General features: G+C 38.5%; 1 protein-coding gene across 2 annotated transcripts in view; it reads right to left on the bottom strand.

Moving 5' to 3' along the window:
- The window catches only part of cdkal1 (CDK5 regulatory subunit associated protein 1-like 1), a 211,727-nt gene that overhangs the window by 190,557 nt on the left and 1,414 nt on the right, over window positions 1-19,756 (bottom strand). For both annotated transcript variants that reach the window (XM_010732365.3, XM_027286342.1), the window contains exons 2-3: window positions 19,275-19,446; window positions 18,160-18,272 (exon numbers count right to left, since the gene is read on the bottom strand). In XM_010732365.3, coding sequence (XP_010730667.1) covers window positions 18,160-18,272; window positions 19,275-19,429 — 268 coding nt within the window. In that variant the 5' untranslated portion in view covers window positions 19,430-19,446. The remainder of the gene's footprint in view (window positions 1-18,159; window positions 18,273-19,274; window positions 19,447-19,756) is intronic.

Here is a 19,756-nt window from a genome sequence, read left to right as displayed (position 1 = left end):
TAATGACAGTCATGTGAACCTCATTTCAGACTGAGAACACTCTTTCATGGCATTTGCACTTTGCTACGACATATCTCTTTATTAATAAATTGATTATCAAATATTAAGCAAGTGTGCGTGCAATTACACCCATAAAGATTAATATCATCCAAAATGGTTAGTTAACTCTCTTCAAAAGACAAATACCACGCACAGCTGTGCAATATGAACAATGCAATCCAAAGAAACAGCTCTGTAATGTATCCTACATCACAAAAGGTGTTTAGAAGGTGATTTAACTTTACAACCCACTGCTGGGGATAAAAAATATAAATTGCATACAATATATTTATCTAAATTCTTTTTCAACATTCTGCATTCATCCATACATACCAATAACTGGTTTGTTTTTGCGGATTATTACTATTACAATGACAACCTATGTATTTACATATTTGTCTTCAATTAAAGAGGGAAAGTACAAATCTACTAACGGATGATCAATATTTTTTGGCTCAACTTATCTAATTTTTCCAGCTTTTGGATATGTCACACAATAATTTAAGCACATAATATGTATACTGTGATAGTGGCTGACTCAAACATATTCATCTTTACTGAATTATTTTATTATTCAAATATCAAAATGAAAGTGTAATTTGCAAACCTCTTTTTCATACTGTGTGTGTGTGTGAGTGTGAGAGAGAGAAAGTATTTTTCTGTGTCTCAAAGCCAACTGTCAAAATCATGCACACCATGGTAACCACAGTCAGTTCCCCATTTCACAACACTAACAGACTAGGCAAATATTGACGCACTATTTCTGTGACATTACAAATGTGATTATATTTGCTGTTTGCCCTAGGAGATGGCAGTTTATATTCAATGAGGTGTGTGCCCCTATGTGTGTGTGTGTGTGTGTGTGTGTGTGCATGCATGCGCACACATGCGTATGCATGTGTGTTTGTGTTTTCATTCTACTTCTCCCGCCTGTCACCTGGAAGAGAGACAAAGAAAGAGACTGAAGGGTAAAGAAAAAGGTAGTAGCCACCTGTATGTAAAAGCTCACCAGTCCTGGGAAAGAATAACACAAATGAATGAACTGTGGCAGATGGAGCTTTAACCTTACTTAACGAAAGTGGAGGTGGGAGGTTGTGGGCTGTGGTCATTAAAGAGACAATATCAATTCAGCACTCCAGGTGGATATTTTTTTTGTCAATGCTGCTCACTGAAGTACGCCAGAAGAAGATTTTTATCTTCGACACACACATAGGATACACACAATCTTCACCAACCCTGTTCTATCTGCTAACTTGTCATACACAAAAATAGCAGCAATTTTAGGTTCAAGTTCAGATATGTAACATATGTGTGTAAGGGAATAATAACAAACATCTGGGAGAATGAAGACAGTTGGTCTCCATGTTGCATGCAGACACTTCTCTGGGTCTAAAGCAAAGGGACTTAAATCTCTACTGACTCATATATTAACTTATACAATCAAATAATGCATATTAAGGAAATAGTACCTGTTTTTATTTAAACAACCAGTGTAGTTTAGTGGTATCTAGAGGATTTAGTGGCATCTAGTTTCTAATTGCAACCACCTTACCTGATCCTCTTCTAACATGGAGGAGAAACTACGCTAGAGACTATAGGCTACTAAATTAGACTATGCTAAGAATGTTTTCTGTTCCCTCACAGGCTGCATCATTTTGGATTTTTAAATTTTGCTACTGAAACAGCCAAACTACATATATATTTCACTTCAGTTTATCTGTATAGTAGGGGTGTAACGGTATTTGTATTCGTCCCGAACTGTCACGGTACGGGCGTCACGGTTCGGTGCACGCAGTTATATGACGAATACGTCTGAGTAAGTTTTTAAAAAAGGTGAGTCCTCACTTTAATCCAGGTGGCGGAAATGAGCCTAAAAGCTGCCAGAAACAGTCATTACAGAAGAAGAAGTAGTTACAAAAAAGGACGAAGAAGAAAAGTGATGGAAAGTGTGGAGTTGGAGGAGACGCGAGCGAGTGGTGGACCAGACAAAAACTTTCTGCCGGCAATGTTTTACGAAGGGGCGGTATTTGCTGGCAACACCTCAAACATGCTAACCCACATAAGACGGCATCACCCCGACATATCTGTCACTGGTGCGAGGAAAAAAACGTCTTTGGTGCAACAACTTATTACCGCTGCTTTTAAGCCACCTCTTGACATTAACACTGACAGGGCCAAAAACATCACAGAAGCAAGTGGCATATACATAAACATCTATGCGCACATATGCCTATATGTATTAGGAGTCCTAATACATTTGTTTTATTCTATTTATTTTTTACTTTTATAACAGGAGATGGTTTTTGATTTTGCAGTCAATTAGTGTCTGTTCAAAATAAATAAAAAAAAGCTAGTCTTTTATATGTGATTTATTTATTTATACCGAACCGTGACCACCGTACATACCGAACCGTGACTTGTGTGTACTGTTACACCCCTACTGTATAGTGTTTGATATGAGAATATCCTCACTTAGTGTTTCCTAGTTCATTAAAATGATTTCGTGCATCACAGACAATTATTGAGATAATACATGTATAACAACGGTCTTAAAAAGCAGTACAAGATGTGCATTTAATCTCTCTCTGCATGTTTTACCTTGGACAGCTGCAGCCTTCACATTAATCTGATGGCATTCAATTCAGTCTTGTGCTGTTTTAGTAAGTCTGACTTAGTAAAATTGCCGTCATGACTTTCACGTGAATAGGGTGCTTATTCAGACATGAAACCAACATGCTAAATTGCCGTCAGATTACCGTAAAGGGGTGCATGTCTGAAGGGGGCTTAAGCTTCTCCTAAATCCCCTTCTCTGTGGGTGCCCTGTTCATTATCAGTTTGAGCAGTCCGTTTATCGACTGAGGGAAAGAGACCAGTTTTAGTGCAGTAGAGAGCACCAAACTTTGTGTTTGACAGGAAGATAAGTATTTACTCTCAGATAATTAGGTCTGTAAAGTTTAAATGGTTCTGTTTGAGGCCTTCAGTATAAAACAATTTGCCCTAATAGTTGCCTTAAAATAAAGAACCCACAAAACAAAAGGAGCCTTTTGATCTTACTACTGATCTATTACTACTGGGAAAGGAAGTGATGATGCAATGTGGAAAATCTAGCCAACTGCTCAGCCTCAAGAAACATGCACTTGTATCTCCGCTGCTATTTCAGCTAATAACTCCTTCGCATATTTACGCTCCACATGTAAAGCGTCCTAATTCGATTAATAGTAATAATTAGACCTTCCGCTGCTTTTTTATTTCTGGGAGGAATTGAAACAATTTAGGTCATCTGGCCCCTTATTCCCAAATCCAAGCTGTGGGACATGCAAATCAGATGCAAATGCCATAGAAAAGGGAAAACTTGTTATAGGCCTGGGTAATAAATACTGAATTTAGCCTCTTGGCATTCCAAAAACAGCCAGTTGGGGTTCATGTGCAAATGTTATGCAAATATCCCAAACGCAGAGAGCTTTTATTTTTTTGTTACAGACAACATGGGGGTGGGGGGTTCCTGGTGGCTTAGTAGGCAGTGGCAAATAGCATGTCCTTATGATGCTGTGTGTTTCAAGCCTGCTCATGTTGCTATCCCAGACTCTCATACCTTTATATTCACTCTCCAACTATCACACACAGAGAGGGTAGACGAAAGGAAGGGAAGACAAAAGATGTTCAAGGCATTAGACGAGAGGAGGAGACAAGGAGAACAGAAAGCATGGCACGTCATTTCAAAAGTAAACCCCAGGCCCAGCTGGCTGCTGATTAGAGGATCAGTGTGGAGACGGAGAAAGTGGTAAAAAGACGAACACTGTAAGAGTAAGAGAATGTGAGCAATTTGAATGTGAGAAGGAGCAAGTTAAATAAAAAGAAAGAAAGGTTGGACATGAGTTCAAAAAGAGAAAGATGAAAATGCCAAAGACAAAGAAGAAAGGAGCTGACGACTTTGAGACAGACAAGTAAAAACCAGGGAAGCTGGAAAGACATCAGAAAGATTCAGACAGAGATACAGAGTTGGTCGGATACAGAAAGAAACACGAGACAGAGAGAGATACATGCAAGAGAAAGATTTTGAAAGTGAAAATGTTGAGAGAAAAAATATATTGGGATGAGTAGGAAAGTTAAACATACACACATGCGCGTGCACACACACACACACACACACGCACACACACACATATGTGATTAATCATTTGGGTTTTTGTTTTTTTTTATCCAACGTTTCAAATGTGAATATTTGGCGGTTTCTTTAGTTGTCTATGACAGTAAACTGAATATATTGTGGACCAAACAAGACATTAGATGCCATCAAGTTTTATGAAAGAGTGATCTGCATTTTCAAACATTTTATGTACCCAAGAACTAATGACTAATCAAAAACAATTAATTGTAGCTCTAACACACAAACACTCAAATTTGCTGATTGAGCTTGCTCTTTGAAAAGAGGGGGAAAGGCTAGATGTATTTAATTAATCTGGAGCACACATTGTGCACGTACAACACATGATAAGCTTAGTGGACCACCTTGTTCAATTGGCAATGTCTCCTCAAATTACATGCATCACTAACACGCACAAACACACACACACACGCACATATACACACACAAACCATGAAATGTCTCCACCTGCCGTTCTACCATATTAAATAATCACTAATGCACTTAATTGAAACTCAGTGTTATCCTGAACACATCACCAGATCTCTCTACCTGCAATGCCACCAGATTTAAATGAACACTGCAAAGCTCTTAATCACAGCCTCTGCCCTCCATCACACACACACAGGCTTGTTGTCGATGTGCTTAGCACTGAGCAGTGAAAGGAATGTGAATGTTGGCAGGTAGACAAGTGATTAGAGAGGCTGTTCTGCTGGAAATATGTAGACCTAAACATTTCACACACAAACATGCACATTCACCAGTACAAATTACTAGTCTAGCTTACAGCCTCTGAATACATTTACATACACACAAATCCATTAGGGTAGTCCATTTGAGCTTCTGTATTTTAAAAGATTGTGTATTTTGTTTACCATAACACTACTTATATCTTGTGAGAGCCCTGAACGCAACCCCTGTTACCAAAAAGGACATATTCTGAGACACAGAGGTTATAGCACACAAGGGTACCAAAGTATTCTCATCTTAGTATTATGATTGTATCAAGGAATTAATCAATCAAGACAAAATAATTTATTGAATGAATGAATTTACCAGTTATGTCACATGAATGTTATCCATACCCTCTTTACTTTTCCTTCCTGTGACACACTATTTTAAACTGTTGAATATTGTTAAAAATGCATATTCTTAATCTTTCTGCTTCCAAGCCAGCTTTTTATTTGAACAATGCAGTATTTATTAAAGTCTGATTTATGAGAAATTACAATGGACATCTCAATGGATAATCCTATGGAACTGTTGCAAGCATTTTAATAGCACAAAGCTGCCTACGGCATGTGTCTGTGTGTGTGCGCGTGTGTGTGTCTGTTTGTGCACGCGTATATGCTTGTTTGGATGTGTGCATCTGTACATGAATACATTAGCTAGGTGGGGCGGACATGAAGCTAAATCCCAGAGAATTTGCCTCCTAATTAATAAATCATTACAAAATAGAACAATTTAAAGTGTTTTCCATCATAAATAATTGATGTCTTTGTTCATAGTCAGTGTTAATAATGGGTCTGCTTTTCTCTGGGACAAAAATAAAATAAAAAACTGGAAATAATAGGACAAAAGGCAGGAAAATCTGCAGTACAAATACAAATAATGGGCTTAAAAAAGTAGCGAGGACAATGATAGAGAATGGGGGATGCACACACACAGAAAACGCACACACTCTCCCTCTCTAGCTAACAAATTCCATTGAAAACAGATGGCATCAGAATTATCTGATGTCCTGTCACTGTCTTTTTATATGCTAATCAGGCTCCTACACACAACCGACTCTTTAATCAGATATCAGACAGAGAAGCTAAATCAAGCTGAGACAACCACGGGGCTAGCGTACCACAATACAATGAGACAGGTAGTCTGACAGCAATGTATCAATACATTTAACAGCGCGGGACTGAGGGAAATGAGAGTTTACATAGCAAGGGTGATGTTGCTTCCAGCACTTCAAGAGGCTTGCAAATTGCACCACACCTGTATTTCTAGCGCCAAGACAAACTTTCTTTGCATAACATTGACTCGTTCATCACTGTTTGCCAGCAGTCATTCTGTCACTCAGTGTTGTCACAGCAGGAACCCTGTTGTTTTCTGTTCTGCTTAACTCATTTGCTGTTAAGCTCAACTTTATGTTCCAGACTCTTGTGAAGTGAAAGCCATCTCAGAGCTGTGACTTCCAAAAAAAAAAAATAACATATAAAAGTGGATGATAAAAGTGATAACCTCACTAGATCAAAATGGAACAAAAGGCTTTTTATAGTTTTAGCAAAGCTCAAACGTAAGTTCCAATCAATGACGACAAACACTTTCTGGGCTTACCATGTACACAATACAAGTCAACAGAAAATCTATTAATACTTTTCACATGCTTTAAAAGTAAAATGTAACGGAGATATGCATTGGGCTGATAACTCGCTAGTCATGTGTGTAACTCCTAGAGCTCAAGATAAAAATGTTCCAGGCCACCCATCATGTCCTTCCTTTTTACTTTGCAGTGCATACAGTCCAAGAAAAGAAAAAACAAATATCCATATTATTTCATTTATAACTCAGTATATTCAACCATGACTGATCTGTGACCAATACAATAGGGAAAATAAAGTTCAAAAATATAGGCTTGTCATAAGAGTCCTGGTCAGCCATTGATCAACTATCAACCACAGTCACAAGATGACAAAAGTACAGACACATTCAAACCGCAACTGTAAAATAAGTTACACATAACAAAAGGCTGAAGGCAGGGGACATCTAAGGACAGATTTATTGAGTTCATCTTTGGAAACCATACAATGATATGGACACACACACACAGTGTAATAATCATCAGATCAGATATCAAAAGGCAGTGTCTGTCTGGAAGATTAGAAGAGCCATCTGTCTGCCATGTGGAAAGCCTTGGATTATCAATAAACTTCACACACTTCTGTATGTGCATGTATCTGTGTGCTTGTTTGTTTGATCTTGCCACTGAGCATGGAATGCAAATGAGAGACAGAAACAGAAGCACAGAATAAATAACAATACAAAATAAACACTTTTCCTTTTAGTTGACCTTATTAGTTTATTATGGGCTGAAATCTAGCCAGCTTGGCACCATTTTTGGGAGCTTGGTCCAAACAACTGCAAAAAAAACAAAAGAAAGAAAACACATACACAGACACATTTAAGGGACCAAATGTTTCCCAAAGCATTTATTTTCCAGCACAGACAGACACACACACAGCCGGCAAGGAAATGACTTGTGGCCACACTTAATGCTAAATCAATACATAGCTATTGATCTCTTTTCTGGCTAAACATTACCTGTATTTACTCTGTTAACTTTCCCCAGTAAAGATCTATACTGCTAATATAACCACAGGACGAGAGAGGAGAGCAAGGCTGAATGAGACTAAGACCCTCAATGAAAGAAAGGACAGACAGAATGAGTGAATTAGAAATGGTTGAATAGATGGAAAGTGGATAGAAGTTTCAGTGCACACACACACAGACCTTGAATCAAATTCAAGTTATATTATTACTCATCTACACCCTGCCTTGCAGAGTGGGCAGCAGACAAGCTATTAGGTCTATAGTCTGTGGATGACCAACCGTTTACACACACACACACACACACACACACAGTTACTTATTTTCATTCACAATTTCTCTCTGGTCAAGAAAGGTCCTGTCGATGCTTGCAGTCAAGTCATCTTTTCTGCTTGATGATCAAGGTTACTTTGTCCAATGATGATTCAAATTAAACACGCTGCTCAAATCATCCCGGCTTTTAAATCCACTTTATCTAATATCTGTGCTCTCACATGGAAATCTAGCACATAGCCAATTCATTTATATGTATGAAGAAGAGATCAGACAGAGACACATGTAGAATTAATTTAAATCACAAAGGACAGAAATGCACATACACACACAGTCTTGTATTAAAATACTTGTACGGACTTGAATTCTTTAACCTACCTAAGTATTCCCTTATTCATTTGTTCCACTTTCTGACTGGTCCTCACAGAACATACAAACACACAAACACGCATGTTCATCGTTTCCTTTCTTCAATCAGTTTCACAGCCAGTGCTTTCATTTCAGTATTTCAGTAGGTGGTCACATGTGAAGATTCTCTCTCTCACACACACACACACACACACACACACACACACAGGTCACCCCTGCTTCCCATTTCAGCAAGTGGTCAGTGAGTAATGGGACTGATGGCTGAGCATTGGACACTCAGACACAAAGCAGGGGTTATCTTCCTGAACAACACCAAAAGGGCCAAAGGGAAGAGAGAGAAAAACCTCAAACAGGGCCTTGAAAAGTCATTTACTACATGACCTTGAATAACTCTTGATTTCTTTGCTTTTTATTCATATGTCACCCACATAATTTCTCCACCCACACCAACAGCCTGGCATCGCCATGTTAATTACTAATGTCTTTCAAGCTTTCATTTCCTCTTCATGAGAGAAATTACATTTGTTTTCCTCATTGAGTCAAGATGACAGGGAAAACAAAGAGAAGAGGACAAATTAGAAGTGAGAAAAACTAAAAAGTCTCTTTCAGCTTGTAAAATAACAGACAAGCTAATTATTCAAAAACAGAGAAAGTGACAATGAGTTGTCAAATGTCAAAGAATATAGATCCTCTTGCTTTGGTCTTTTTTAGCTCTTCTGTCAAGGAGTCTGACACAATATTGCACTGTTTGTCCTCCAAAAGAGGAAAGTGAAGTGAGTCCCTGACATCGCTCTACTGAACAAATGAAGACAAGTAACTGTATAAAAACATTGACATTTCGAAATTAGGACAGTCTGTATATCAAGACTCAATTTGTCCTGTGGTGACCCTAATTAGCACGTTGTTTGCTCTGTCATATATCTGTCAGGGCAACTCTCAAGGAAACGTTACTATAGCTCTAGGCTGAAGAATAGGTTGAAAAAGAAGCCTGATAAAAAAAATAAAGGATATTATTTCACAGTAAACTGAGGCTCCACAATAATGTTGCATGCGAGACTCAACACTAACTTTTAAATAGTAGTTGCCTGGCTGGAAACTATAGGCAAACTGCCAAAACTCAAAATATGGTATTCATTTTCAGTTACCTTATATTTTGAGTAATTACAATACAATGCAGGTATACGTCAGCTTAATAAGCTGTCTGACTTTCCCAGCCAGTTTGTATTATCTGGCCTAAAGCCCATGTGTTCCTTCTGAAGATGCAAATCTTTACAGCACTATCACACATACGCAGGTGTTTCCATTTACTCTGATTAGACATCTAGTCGGGGTGAAGTTGAGAAGCACCATGCTTGTTTTATACATGCTCTTAAAGTCCCGAGAGGAGGTTTAAACAAGCAACATGAGGAAAAACACCTGTGTTGGAGCACTATGGGTGTCTAGAGATGTTTGATAATTTTGTAAAACAAGTGGGCACTGTAGTTTTGGAGGACTACTTCCAGCCACAAATGTGGTGTGAGTATTCAAAGCAACAAGATACACCATAAATAACTGACTCAAGAGACAATGCCCATGATCCTTATAACAAAATGGAGTGAGGGTTACATACACACAACTGGGAGCTGCCCAACATATCCACAGGCATGTCATGTTGCCCAATGAGCAGGTAAGACACTGAGGGTTAAATGTCTTGTTAAATGGCACCTGATGCAACTTGTTGAATGGAAGGAAAAGCATGCACACTCTTTCATTCTTCTGTGCCTTGTGGGTGCTTTGGTCTGAGATTTAAACTGTCATCTGTAGGCCATTGGCTTTCATTTGTTGCCATTAGGCAACAATCTTTTGCCAAAAAGCATCATCTCTCTGCTTTGATTTAAGGCTCAATACTTTGGATGTGAGAAAAACCTGGCTTCACACCTCATCCCCTTTCCGAACATCCTCCTATCCTCCTTGTTTCCTAGTACCTCCCTTCCTCAATCCCATCCACCCCCAAGCCATTCCCTTGGCTCTTGCCTTATCCCATTACTCACATCCCCTCCATGATATTCCCATTATATCCCTTCAGGGTATTCCCAATCCCTGTGGAATGCAGGCGTTATTCCTGGGATAACAGGGGGTTGACTGGCTGGCTGGCTTCTGCTGGGAATAGGGAATATACCTCCTTCCTCTAGAGGGAAGCAGCAAAGGAAACTCCTATCCAGCTTCTCCCTACATTTATCTCTAGCCTTCTTCATCAGAGAAATGAAAGTTCGAGTGAACAAATGAATGGACAGAGAGAAGACTGGAACAGTGATTCTTGCTTCCATTATTCTTCCTCACCTAGCTTTCCTGCTTCAGCTTCTGGTTTGAGAAACAAGGGTAAGATATCACCACCCAATGGGGAATCAATTTGTTCTGTTTTTTGTTATTTCTCAGAGGAACAAGGAGTGGTCTCTCTTTCAGTCGACTGTAATTTTCTTCCCTTGTTCCAAGACCTCACATATGGGAAATGCTACAAGCAATAAGGGAGATATTTCTATCCTTGGAGAAATGAGTACCAGTGAAGGAATAATCATTGTTTCCCTTTTGCAGTACGTTATCATGAGTGGACATCTAGTGTTGGATATTTAAACAGACTCAGGTCACCCTGTACTTATTTACCTACCAAAAAAGACAAAAATAATGCCACCAATAATTCATGAGACTGATTTTGTGGTTTTTGACTATCATGACATTTTCTGGCTAAAATGGCTGTTACCCTCGGGTCAGTTTGCAATGCTGTCAAAATTCCTTTCATGAGAGTAATCAATGGATTAGATTGAGCAGTGATCCCTCCTTTCCTCAGGCTATTCCGTTTTCGTTCTTCTCCCCTATACATAGTTCCCTCAAGGGAATCTTAAGGCAGGAATGGTCGGGGTCCCTAATCCCGTGGTTTCTAAATGGTTACTGGGTGCAGCCTACACGTGGGTCACCTTGTAGGATCACAAAAACACACACACACGCACCCACACACTTACACACACGCGCAGGGCTTTGGATCACTCTAATCTCCTGGCCTCTAAATGGTTACACTTGACTGCCCAGACTCATGGGTCTATTTGTAGGACTTTAGACAAATTTAATGTCTTGAAAAGCGTGTGTGTGTGTGTGTGTGTGTGTGTGTGTGTGTGTGATGTTTTAGAGATGGGAGAAGGTTCTCCAATTCATTTTAACAGTATTTCTCTGTGAAAACCACACATACAAATATACAATCTTTAGTTGTTCAATCAAAAAAAAAGGCAAAAAGTCACTAAGTAATACCTTTGTGTGATTTAAAAAAAAAAAACACACAAGACAATTCTTGTTTTGCCAAATGACAACTCTAATATTCAAAACAATTTAGCCCTCATGTCACCACAGTAGTATTTACATATCCATATTTACATATTAACAGTCTTTCTGCCTTTTAAATGTCTGCTCTAGACTCAAAGACATTATATTTAATATATTCAATTTAAGTGCAGATTGTTAAGAAAAAGTCTATTTCTAAATTCTTCTGTTTCTACTATTTCTATTTCCTAACTGTTATTTTTCTGAGATTCATATCCATATCCACTGCTGCCAACTACCATTTCCCCATTCGCTTTTCTCCTTACATCTCTCCTGCCGTCGTGCCATACTCCACTCTGTTATTGCTCCATCTATCCATCTCTCTATTTCCCGTTTCTGCAGATTTGCCAGAGTCTAGTTCGTTTTCCCTGGCAGCATATTGCCCTCCCTGTACGCCTCCCTTTTTCCGACTGTCGCTTTGGCTGATTTTGGCTTCAAGTGCATCTGTCTCTGTCGGCTGTACCCTTCATCCCAGCACCCTCCTCCCATCCCCGCTGACTCTTCCCCTCATCTGTCCTTATATTGCTCGCCCTTGTGTCTTTTTCACCCCTTTCCCTTCCTCAATCAGCAAAGTAGTACTGTCTGATGCACACTGTTGCGAAGCAGCATAAAGACAGAGCGAGCAGATCTCTCTCACAAGCACACGCACACCAGGTGATATGTCTAATCTTTCAGAATGACTGCTGTCAAAAACTCAACTGCCTCTCACACACTTTCTCGTTACAATATCAATTCCCACCACTGCAACTGTGTGTGAGAACAGTAAATGTGTGCATGAGGTGGCTGTGTGTGCTAACGCGTGTGTGTATAAGTGAGAGGTGGAGTCAGAGAGAACGTTGTAAGTTTTCATTGGCTATAACATTGCGGCGTGCAATGTTGCGTAGCACACAGTCAGCCAATGAGAAGATCCTCACACAATCCGTTTTATGAATGAGACGGCATGTATGCGAGGTACACACACACACTCAGACTGAGAATACGCTACAGTGATGTAATACAATCACACAGAGCAGCAGAAGCAGTTGTAACACGAATGCCGAGCTGAAAGACAACAGTTTGACAATGTAAAGTGACAATATATACATTCAATTTACAACATGCATACAGTATTAAGTGCTTAATTTAAATCAAATGCATTTAGTGATAAACATAATATGGTACCTGCTAATCCATATAGCTGTCTTTCAAAGCCAATTTCATATCAGTCATAATCCCAAAGCAGTTCTTTGTGTAAAAGGCACAGTAAAATTAGATTGTATGTGACACATCTGACATTTCCTATCCAACAGCAACACCTGTAATATTTACTGATCAATAAAGTCCTGGTATCATTTCATGTGAACAGTTCACACCCTCTCTCTGAAACTCATATCCTCCAACCGTCTATGTCCAAACCAGGAACTGAGGACGCCTAATTTGGCTGACATTGTGTACCAGGGATTAATTTTGCCTAACCGGTATGTAAAATCATAACTGAAGTGCTGTGTGTGCGACTGGCTGGTGGAGAGGAGATTGGGAGGGGAGGAGAGCAGTCAAAAACAATCAAAATATCCTGGTGTGACTTTCCATGAAGGGTGTGCGTGTGTGTGTGTGTGTGTGTGTGTGTTTGTGAGTGTGTGCGCACGCTCTCGCCTGTGCGTGAGCACACACGCCTTTCTATGAAGTCACTATTTGGCACATTGCTCTGCTGCTCAAATGTGGTTCATCTGAATCAGTGTATTATCATCATCATTACTGTCATCATCATGATGGGTAAACAGTGCCCCCTTTGGCTGTACAGAGGAAAGGCATCACAACGAGCAAGGCTGAACAAATACAGGCAGCATAACAAGTGTGGAGACAATGAAGGCAGAGAGAAGTGACACAGGTTGCTTTTGCACTACTACTGACTACTAGTGCAACAGAACAAGACAAAACGAAGAAAGGAGAGGAATCAAGAGACATTTTCTCTTTAGATTGTTCAGGATGATAACACATTTACATATATTATGACTGTATACATTGCCAGGCTGGTTATTTGTCAACTCACTGGTCTGCTTGAACATTTGATGCAAAGAAATACTCACACTACTATATCAAAATATATAACAATCTTTCTGAACAACAGCCACTTTATATTACACCTTAATCAACAAGGCTCTTGTTATGTAAAAGTCTATATCATGTCTTACAATACTACACTACATGATTTCAGGTTGACCTTTGTTAACAGTGAGCTTCATTTTATTAACACATGAATGGTCACATTAGATCACATGTAGCCTGAAGAACTGAAAGTTACAACTTTTAAAACGATGAATGAGAATACAGAATGTTTTTCAGAAGGATGACCTCATCCTGATATTGCAGAGATCTCTTCTTTCAACAAAAAGCGCTTCTTTTGAGCCAAGGTTGCCACCTAGAGGCCAACATAAGAACTGCTACTACGACTCACACCAGGTGATGTCATAGTTTAAGAAAGAAAGAAAGAAAGAAAGAGTTAAGAGAGAAGGATGAAAGAGGGACAGGGGAGGGCAGACGGCATGAAAAAGAGAAAATCAGCAGTAAGGATGAGAGGGAGGGAGAGAAGGTGATGTCATGTTTTCAGAGCAGTAGAAGCTCTTTGTCCAAACTCTTTCATTAAACTCTGCAGATCGACACTGCGGATTAGAACGACAGACACTAGACAGAGCTATCAGGCTGACATTCACATGATGTCATAATTTTCAACTGTTGTTTTGGAGAAGGACATAACAGTCTGACTCACAAATGATAATGTTCCTACTCAAAGTCCTTGTGTTCAATCTGGCCAAAGACTAGACACTACATCCTTGAAGAGCCCAATTCAGTCCTTGTCATTCTAGACTATCCCACTCTCTCCAGTGCACTCCCAGCAATTTCATGCCACTCAAGACAACTGCACTGCATTCCATACTATACCATTCAAAACAATCACCGCCTGTCCTGAGTGTAATCTCCCATGATTCTGGCCATGACAGGCAATTTCTACTTTCAACAATCCCACGCTGAAAAACAATGAGCAAAGATACTCACACCCAAAGACCGAGAGGGGGTTATGGTAGACAGAAAACCAAAAAAGTGATGCAGGACAGAAGAGAAGATTAGACAGGGAAGCAAACAAAGGAGAAAGACGTGGATAAAAAGCAGAGAAAATGGAGATAGAAACTATCCTAAAGTAACCCTTTAGCTTTAGCAGTGAGAGACAAAGAGAAAACAAGGGAAATTATTCTGAATATTCAGTGAACAATTAAGGCATCTCTGAGCTACATAGTGGGGTAAAAAATTATCAATTCAAGTGGACAGAAGATTACTCGTATGCTCTGTTAGGACATGTGCACAAAAACACACATGCTTCTAGTAATTAAGTATACATTTAATATTAAAAAAAAAAAAATCTACAATCAGATCCCAAGGCTGCAGGCTTCCGTACAGTCCACTGACAATCGCAATGCTCTGCAGAGAAACACAGAGGGCCATTCTCTTGTAGACACGGTGTTAATTTTACCAGCATGGACCAGATGAAACAACAGTTACAACAGTAATGTATTGAAAAAATATGCAAATAACCCCAACCCCCTGCAACACTGCAAACTAGTCCTTAACAGGTTGTTAATAAAAAAAAAAAGAAAAGAAGAAAAATGTGCCTCTGACTCTTTTTCCCCCCCTTTCCCCCTGACATCAAAAGAGAGACCATGTTATTGTTTATTTTATATTAGTATTGTATTAAAGTTTGAAATTCTGGTTCCATGACAACATTGGCTTCTAATAAAACATGTATGTGTTGATGAATATTTATATATCTAGCTATAACTCTGCTATGTTCATAACCTCAATACAATCAGGTGTGATGAAAGACACACACACACACACACACACACACACACAGAGACACATATTGATGGTTATTAGCAACAGCTCATCAGAGCAGTGGCAGTCATGGAAGCAACCAATCCTGCTGTCAATAAGCTAAGGATAACAATAATAAGGTAATAATAACACAGACACACACACACACAAACACCAAGTAGACAATGTCCTATGAAATCATGAAACACGATCACACCCTTTTGCAAATGCACGTAGTCATACAAATATATGCAAAGCTCAACAGAACTGCTGAACCAGATCAACTGGCCCATTTTCTTTTGACCCTTGTAAATATCTGCATAGTTTAAGTTTAGTAATGTGTCTAATTTGAATGACAGCTTGCAAAGTTGGCCAAACAGAATGCATTAAGTTCTTAATATATTGTATAATTGTCTGTATTGTAATTTCTTATTAATCTCGATAGTAGTGAATATATTTATATGACGATTTGAGAGTACTTCTACAGAGCTGGAATCTAATGAAATGAACTATTTGCTGAACACTTTCTCAAACTGGGGTCAGTGTGTGGTCACTGCATGGTCCTACTTTAAAAGGAAAATCTAATCAAATTCAGAGAATAGAAAGAGATAGAAAAATTCAATATCCACAATAGCAAGTTTTAACCTTATTAACTTTGATTGTATTACATTACACCATCTTGAAATGTGTCTATCTGTGGTGAGGTCCTTAATACAACCAGGGCAGCTGCTGTTATCAGATTGTGAGAGAGATGATATTTGGAGAAGTGGAAACAGAAAACAACTCTCTAACAACAAACAACAGGTTTTAACCACACTCACATACTGGGAGACAATTGCCACCGTTCCACTAAATTACAGTTGAAATAAATCTATTGTACCGACAGTTAACACACTAAATGTCAAGATGTTTTAACACAGGAAATGCCACTGCATCAAGAAAAAAGGTGAGAGACAAGCAAAGAGCAACACAGAGAAGTGGTGAATGTGGGAGAGGCTGGTTGTATCTGAGAGGAGCTAAAGAAACTGAGAAAACTGTTAAAAACACCGAAAGGTGTAAAAGATAAAGAGATCAAGAGTCTGTGCTTCCAGATGAGGGGGAAAACCGTTGGTCTGTGTTCATGAGTTTGTGTGTATGTTTGTGAGTGAGTGAGTACATCTGCATTTTTGAAGTGTGTGATTAATGTCCTTTTAAGGGTGTGGAGACCCCATGCTGGGAGAAATGCCTGAGAGGTTAATATTAACTCTCTTCTTCTTCTTCAGTCTCTCTCTCGCCCCATCTTTCATTCACTTTGTCTCTCTCTCAAACACGTGCGTGCAGGCACATACAGGCACACAGCATATAAAAAGAAAGACACATAGTGCAATACAAACACTCGTAATGTATACATGTAGGTACTGTGCAACTTGTCACACATAAGAACTCCCTTGTCTTTTGGCTGATTGTGATAAACAAAGGATCACACACTCAACCATGCACGCAGAGACTATTGGACTATCATATTGAAAAGATCATTTTCACATGTTTAAAATGCTGCAGATCGTCCATCTCTGTCTCACTCTGCTTTGTCTGTGTCAGTCTCTCTCACCTGTACACATATGAACACACACACACAAACACACACACTCACATTCAATCCCCCATGAAAGACCTCTGGTAATCTGGTTCTATGCCTAGCCTTCATGCAAAGCTTAAGATTAAGGTACCATTCGACATAGTCAAGTTTTGTCAAGTCAACAATCTGCAATCTGACACTTGTCAACTCTAATCTATTTAACATTTAAACTGATGACAAAGCCTAACCATGACAAAGATCTTCTAACTGTACGCAAGTAGAACCTAATCAAAAAATGTGTTGTTCTGGAGGGCAGTCATTAACAATTTGGATAATTTGTTGAATTTTAAATTATATCATCAAAACTTCTAATAAAACAATGTTACATTCCATAAAAAGTAATATGCATTGACTGATGACGACTTAAAGTCTGACTCAGAACACTCAAAGAAGGCTTTTGATTAACAACAGACTCTTCCAGTAAATCAGCAAGCGTTGCCAAGAAGATTTTTCATATCTGGTCTTTTGTTATTTGAGCACCGAGATTCACTCCGTTCATGTTCCAGGAAAACCTCACTGATAAAAACTACAGTAGGTGCATATTGGTATTACAATAAAATAAAAATGTGGGGAATGGGTCAGACTAAATGACCATGTGATTTATTGGTCATCAGATATCAGCAAATTTATAAGTTTAGTTTACTCAATGCATTTTTAATGTCAAAACATGAAAGCCAAAATATAAATTATTTGCATACCAAGGACTGTCACTGCAACCAGAGATACAGATTTTCCACATCATATCCTACTGTCATCTATATCTATTCCAGTGTCTAGTTCAAAAAACAAAGTTTTCAAAGAGTCCGGCCAATTTGATATATTATCAGCCATGGTGACATGCAGCACTGCATTCTCTCATATTCTCAGTAGACTAAATTGAGCCTCACTTGCAGACTTTACTCTGAACTCCCACCTGGTTCTTAAGGACTAGCAGACTCAAATGTGATCCAAACCCTCACATTAAAAGTTTTCAATCAAATATATTTGACTGATCTAGTTGAGGACAGTAACACAGCCTGTGAAGTTCAATTCATGGCAAAACAATGTCTCCCGTTCATGTTGCCTCATAAGTAAGGTACAGCTTACTTATAAGGCAACACTGCCCCCTTGTGTTTAACAATAATATGACATTAGTTATTTTCACTACTCTTAGTATTATCTATAGACTTAATAGAAACCACAACAATTAAACAAAATCTCTTACCAGTCATCTTGTATCCGCTGGCAGCTAGCTGACCAGCCATGTACTCTCCATCTGAGTTGTTATGACTGCAACCCCACGTTTTCATCCAGATTTTTTGGGTGCCAGGGATCAAACTAAAAATGAACAACAATGAAACGTGTTATGAGGCAATGGTTTCATCTCATCTCAGTGGTTTTTGATTGACATTCTGTATAAAAGTTGTTGTTTTTTAATTACTTATTATAAACAATAAATAATATGGGTGTTGTAAATGACTATCAGAGCAACACCGTTTTAAATAACATGTCAATCAAGTTTAACAGATCAATGGACAATTTATGATTTTATTCATTTATTCGCATATATTTCATCTCCTCCATTTCAATGTGTATATGCAATGTCACGCATTTTTATCTCAGTTATATAGTTATATCCACTGCTGCCTCTTTCCTTAAATGATACATTGCAATTTTGTAATGTAAATGAGTGTGAGAGGAAAAATGATGGCTGTGTTATCATCATATTATGACCTTTAACCAATTCATCAATCAATAAATTTGCAAAAACAATTATTTAATTTAACGGCTTAATTTTTGTTACTGTTGTGTTAGCGCCACATATGTGTCAACAAAGAAGTTAAATATAAAACAAACAGTAAAGTGCTGTATGACTTACTGACTGTCCCCAGCATGATACATGTAGTTTTGATAATACAAGAGGACAGTCACCCCAATGAATGTGTTACCTGCCAGTGCACATGGCTGTTGGCATGTTTACATATCTTCTTTTGTAATAATTATGTGTGTACAAACAGATCAGTACTAAAAAATGTTTGGTTTTTGTTTTGGACCAACTGAAACAAACTACAGGTGTGAAAGCAAAGTTACTCTCTTAAAAATGAAATACTATTTAAAACGCTGCACATAGCACAAACACAAAATACAGTTCTGCAATGTTTCACTTTCATACTTCTTTTACTTTTTTTAATCTACCTGGAATTTTGCATCACAGTCATCTCATTTACTGACTTCTATACTTCTATACTTGCAGGAATTTAGAATTTACTCACCCATCATCAGCTAAAACACATCATACACAAATGTAATATCACAATAAATAAATATAATTTGACAAACCTGTCAGCTTGGAGCTCCTCGTTGCTCAGCTCTTTTTTCTTCCTAGACCTCGGTATGATACTCTTTCTAGCAGACTGTCTCTCATGAGGAGTGGGGTCATTAGAAGACACCATGTCCTCAATGTCTTCAATCAGAGAGTCACAGGAAGACGGCATGATGATCTAAAAAGAGCCTATTATCAGACAGAGCTTTGGTCAGTATTACTCTAAAGACAGTCTCTCAAATAGTTGAGACCTGTGAGTAGTCAAGTAGACCACAGTATGGTATTAGTTCCCCTGTCATTACATAAAGCAGAGTAATGTAATAAAAACATTGTTATTGAGTGTCACTTCCTTTATGTCAAAACTCTGGGATAATACTAATAATCATTTTTCAGTACATGAACTAAAACCAGTGCATCACTTTTGCTTAAAAAAAAACTAAAACAGTCCAAATTCGTAATTACTCACTACAGCTCTATATTATAGTATTATGAAAAAAAC

Source organism: Larimichthys crocea, chromosome XIII (genome assembly GCF_000972845.2).
Source record: "Larimichthys crocea isolate SSNF chromosome XIII, L_crocea_2.0, whole genome shotgun sequence".
NCBI lineage: Eukaryota > Metazoa > Chordata > Actinopteri > Sciaenidae > Larimichthys > Larimichthys crocea.
The sequence above is the reverse complement of the archived record's forward strand: the minus strand, read 5'-3'. Positions and strand labels throughout refer to the sequence as shown.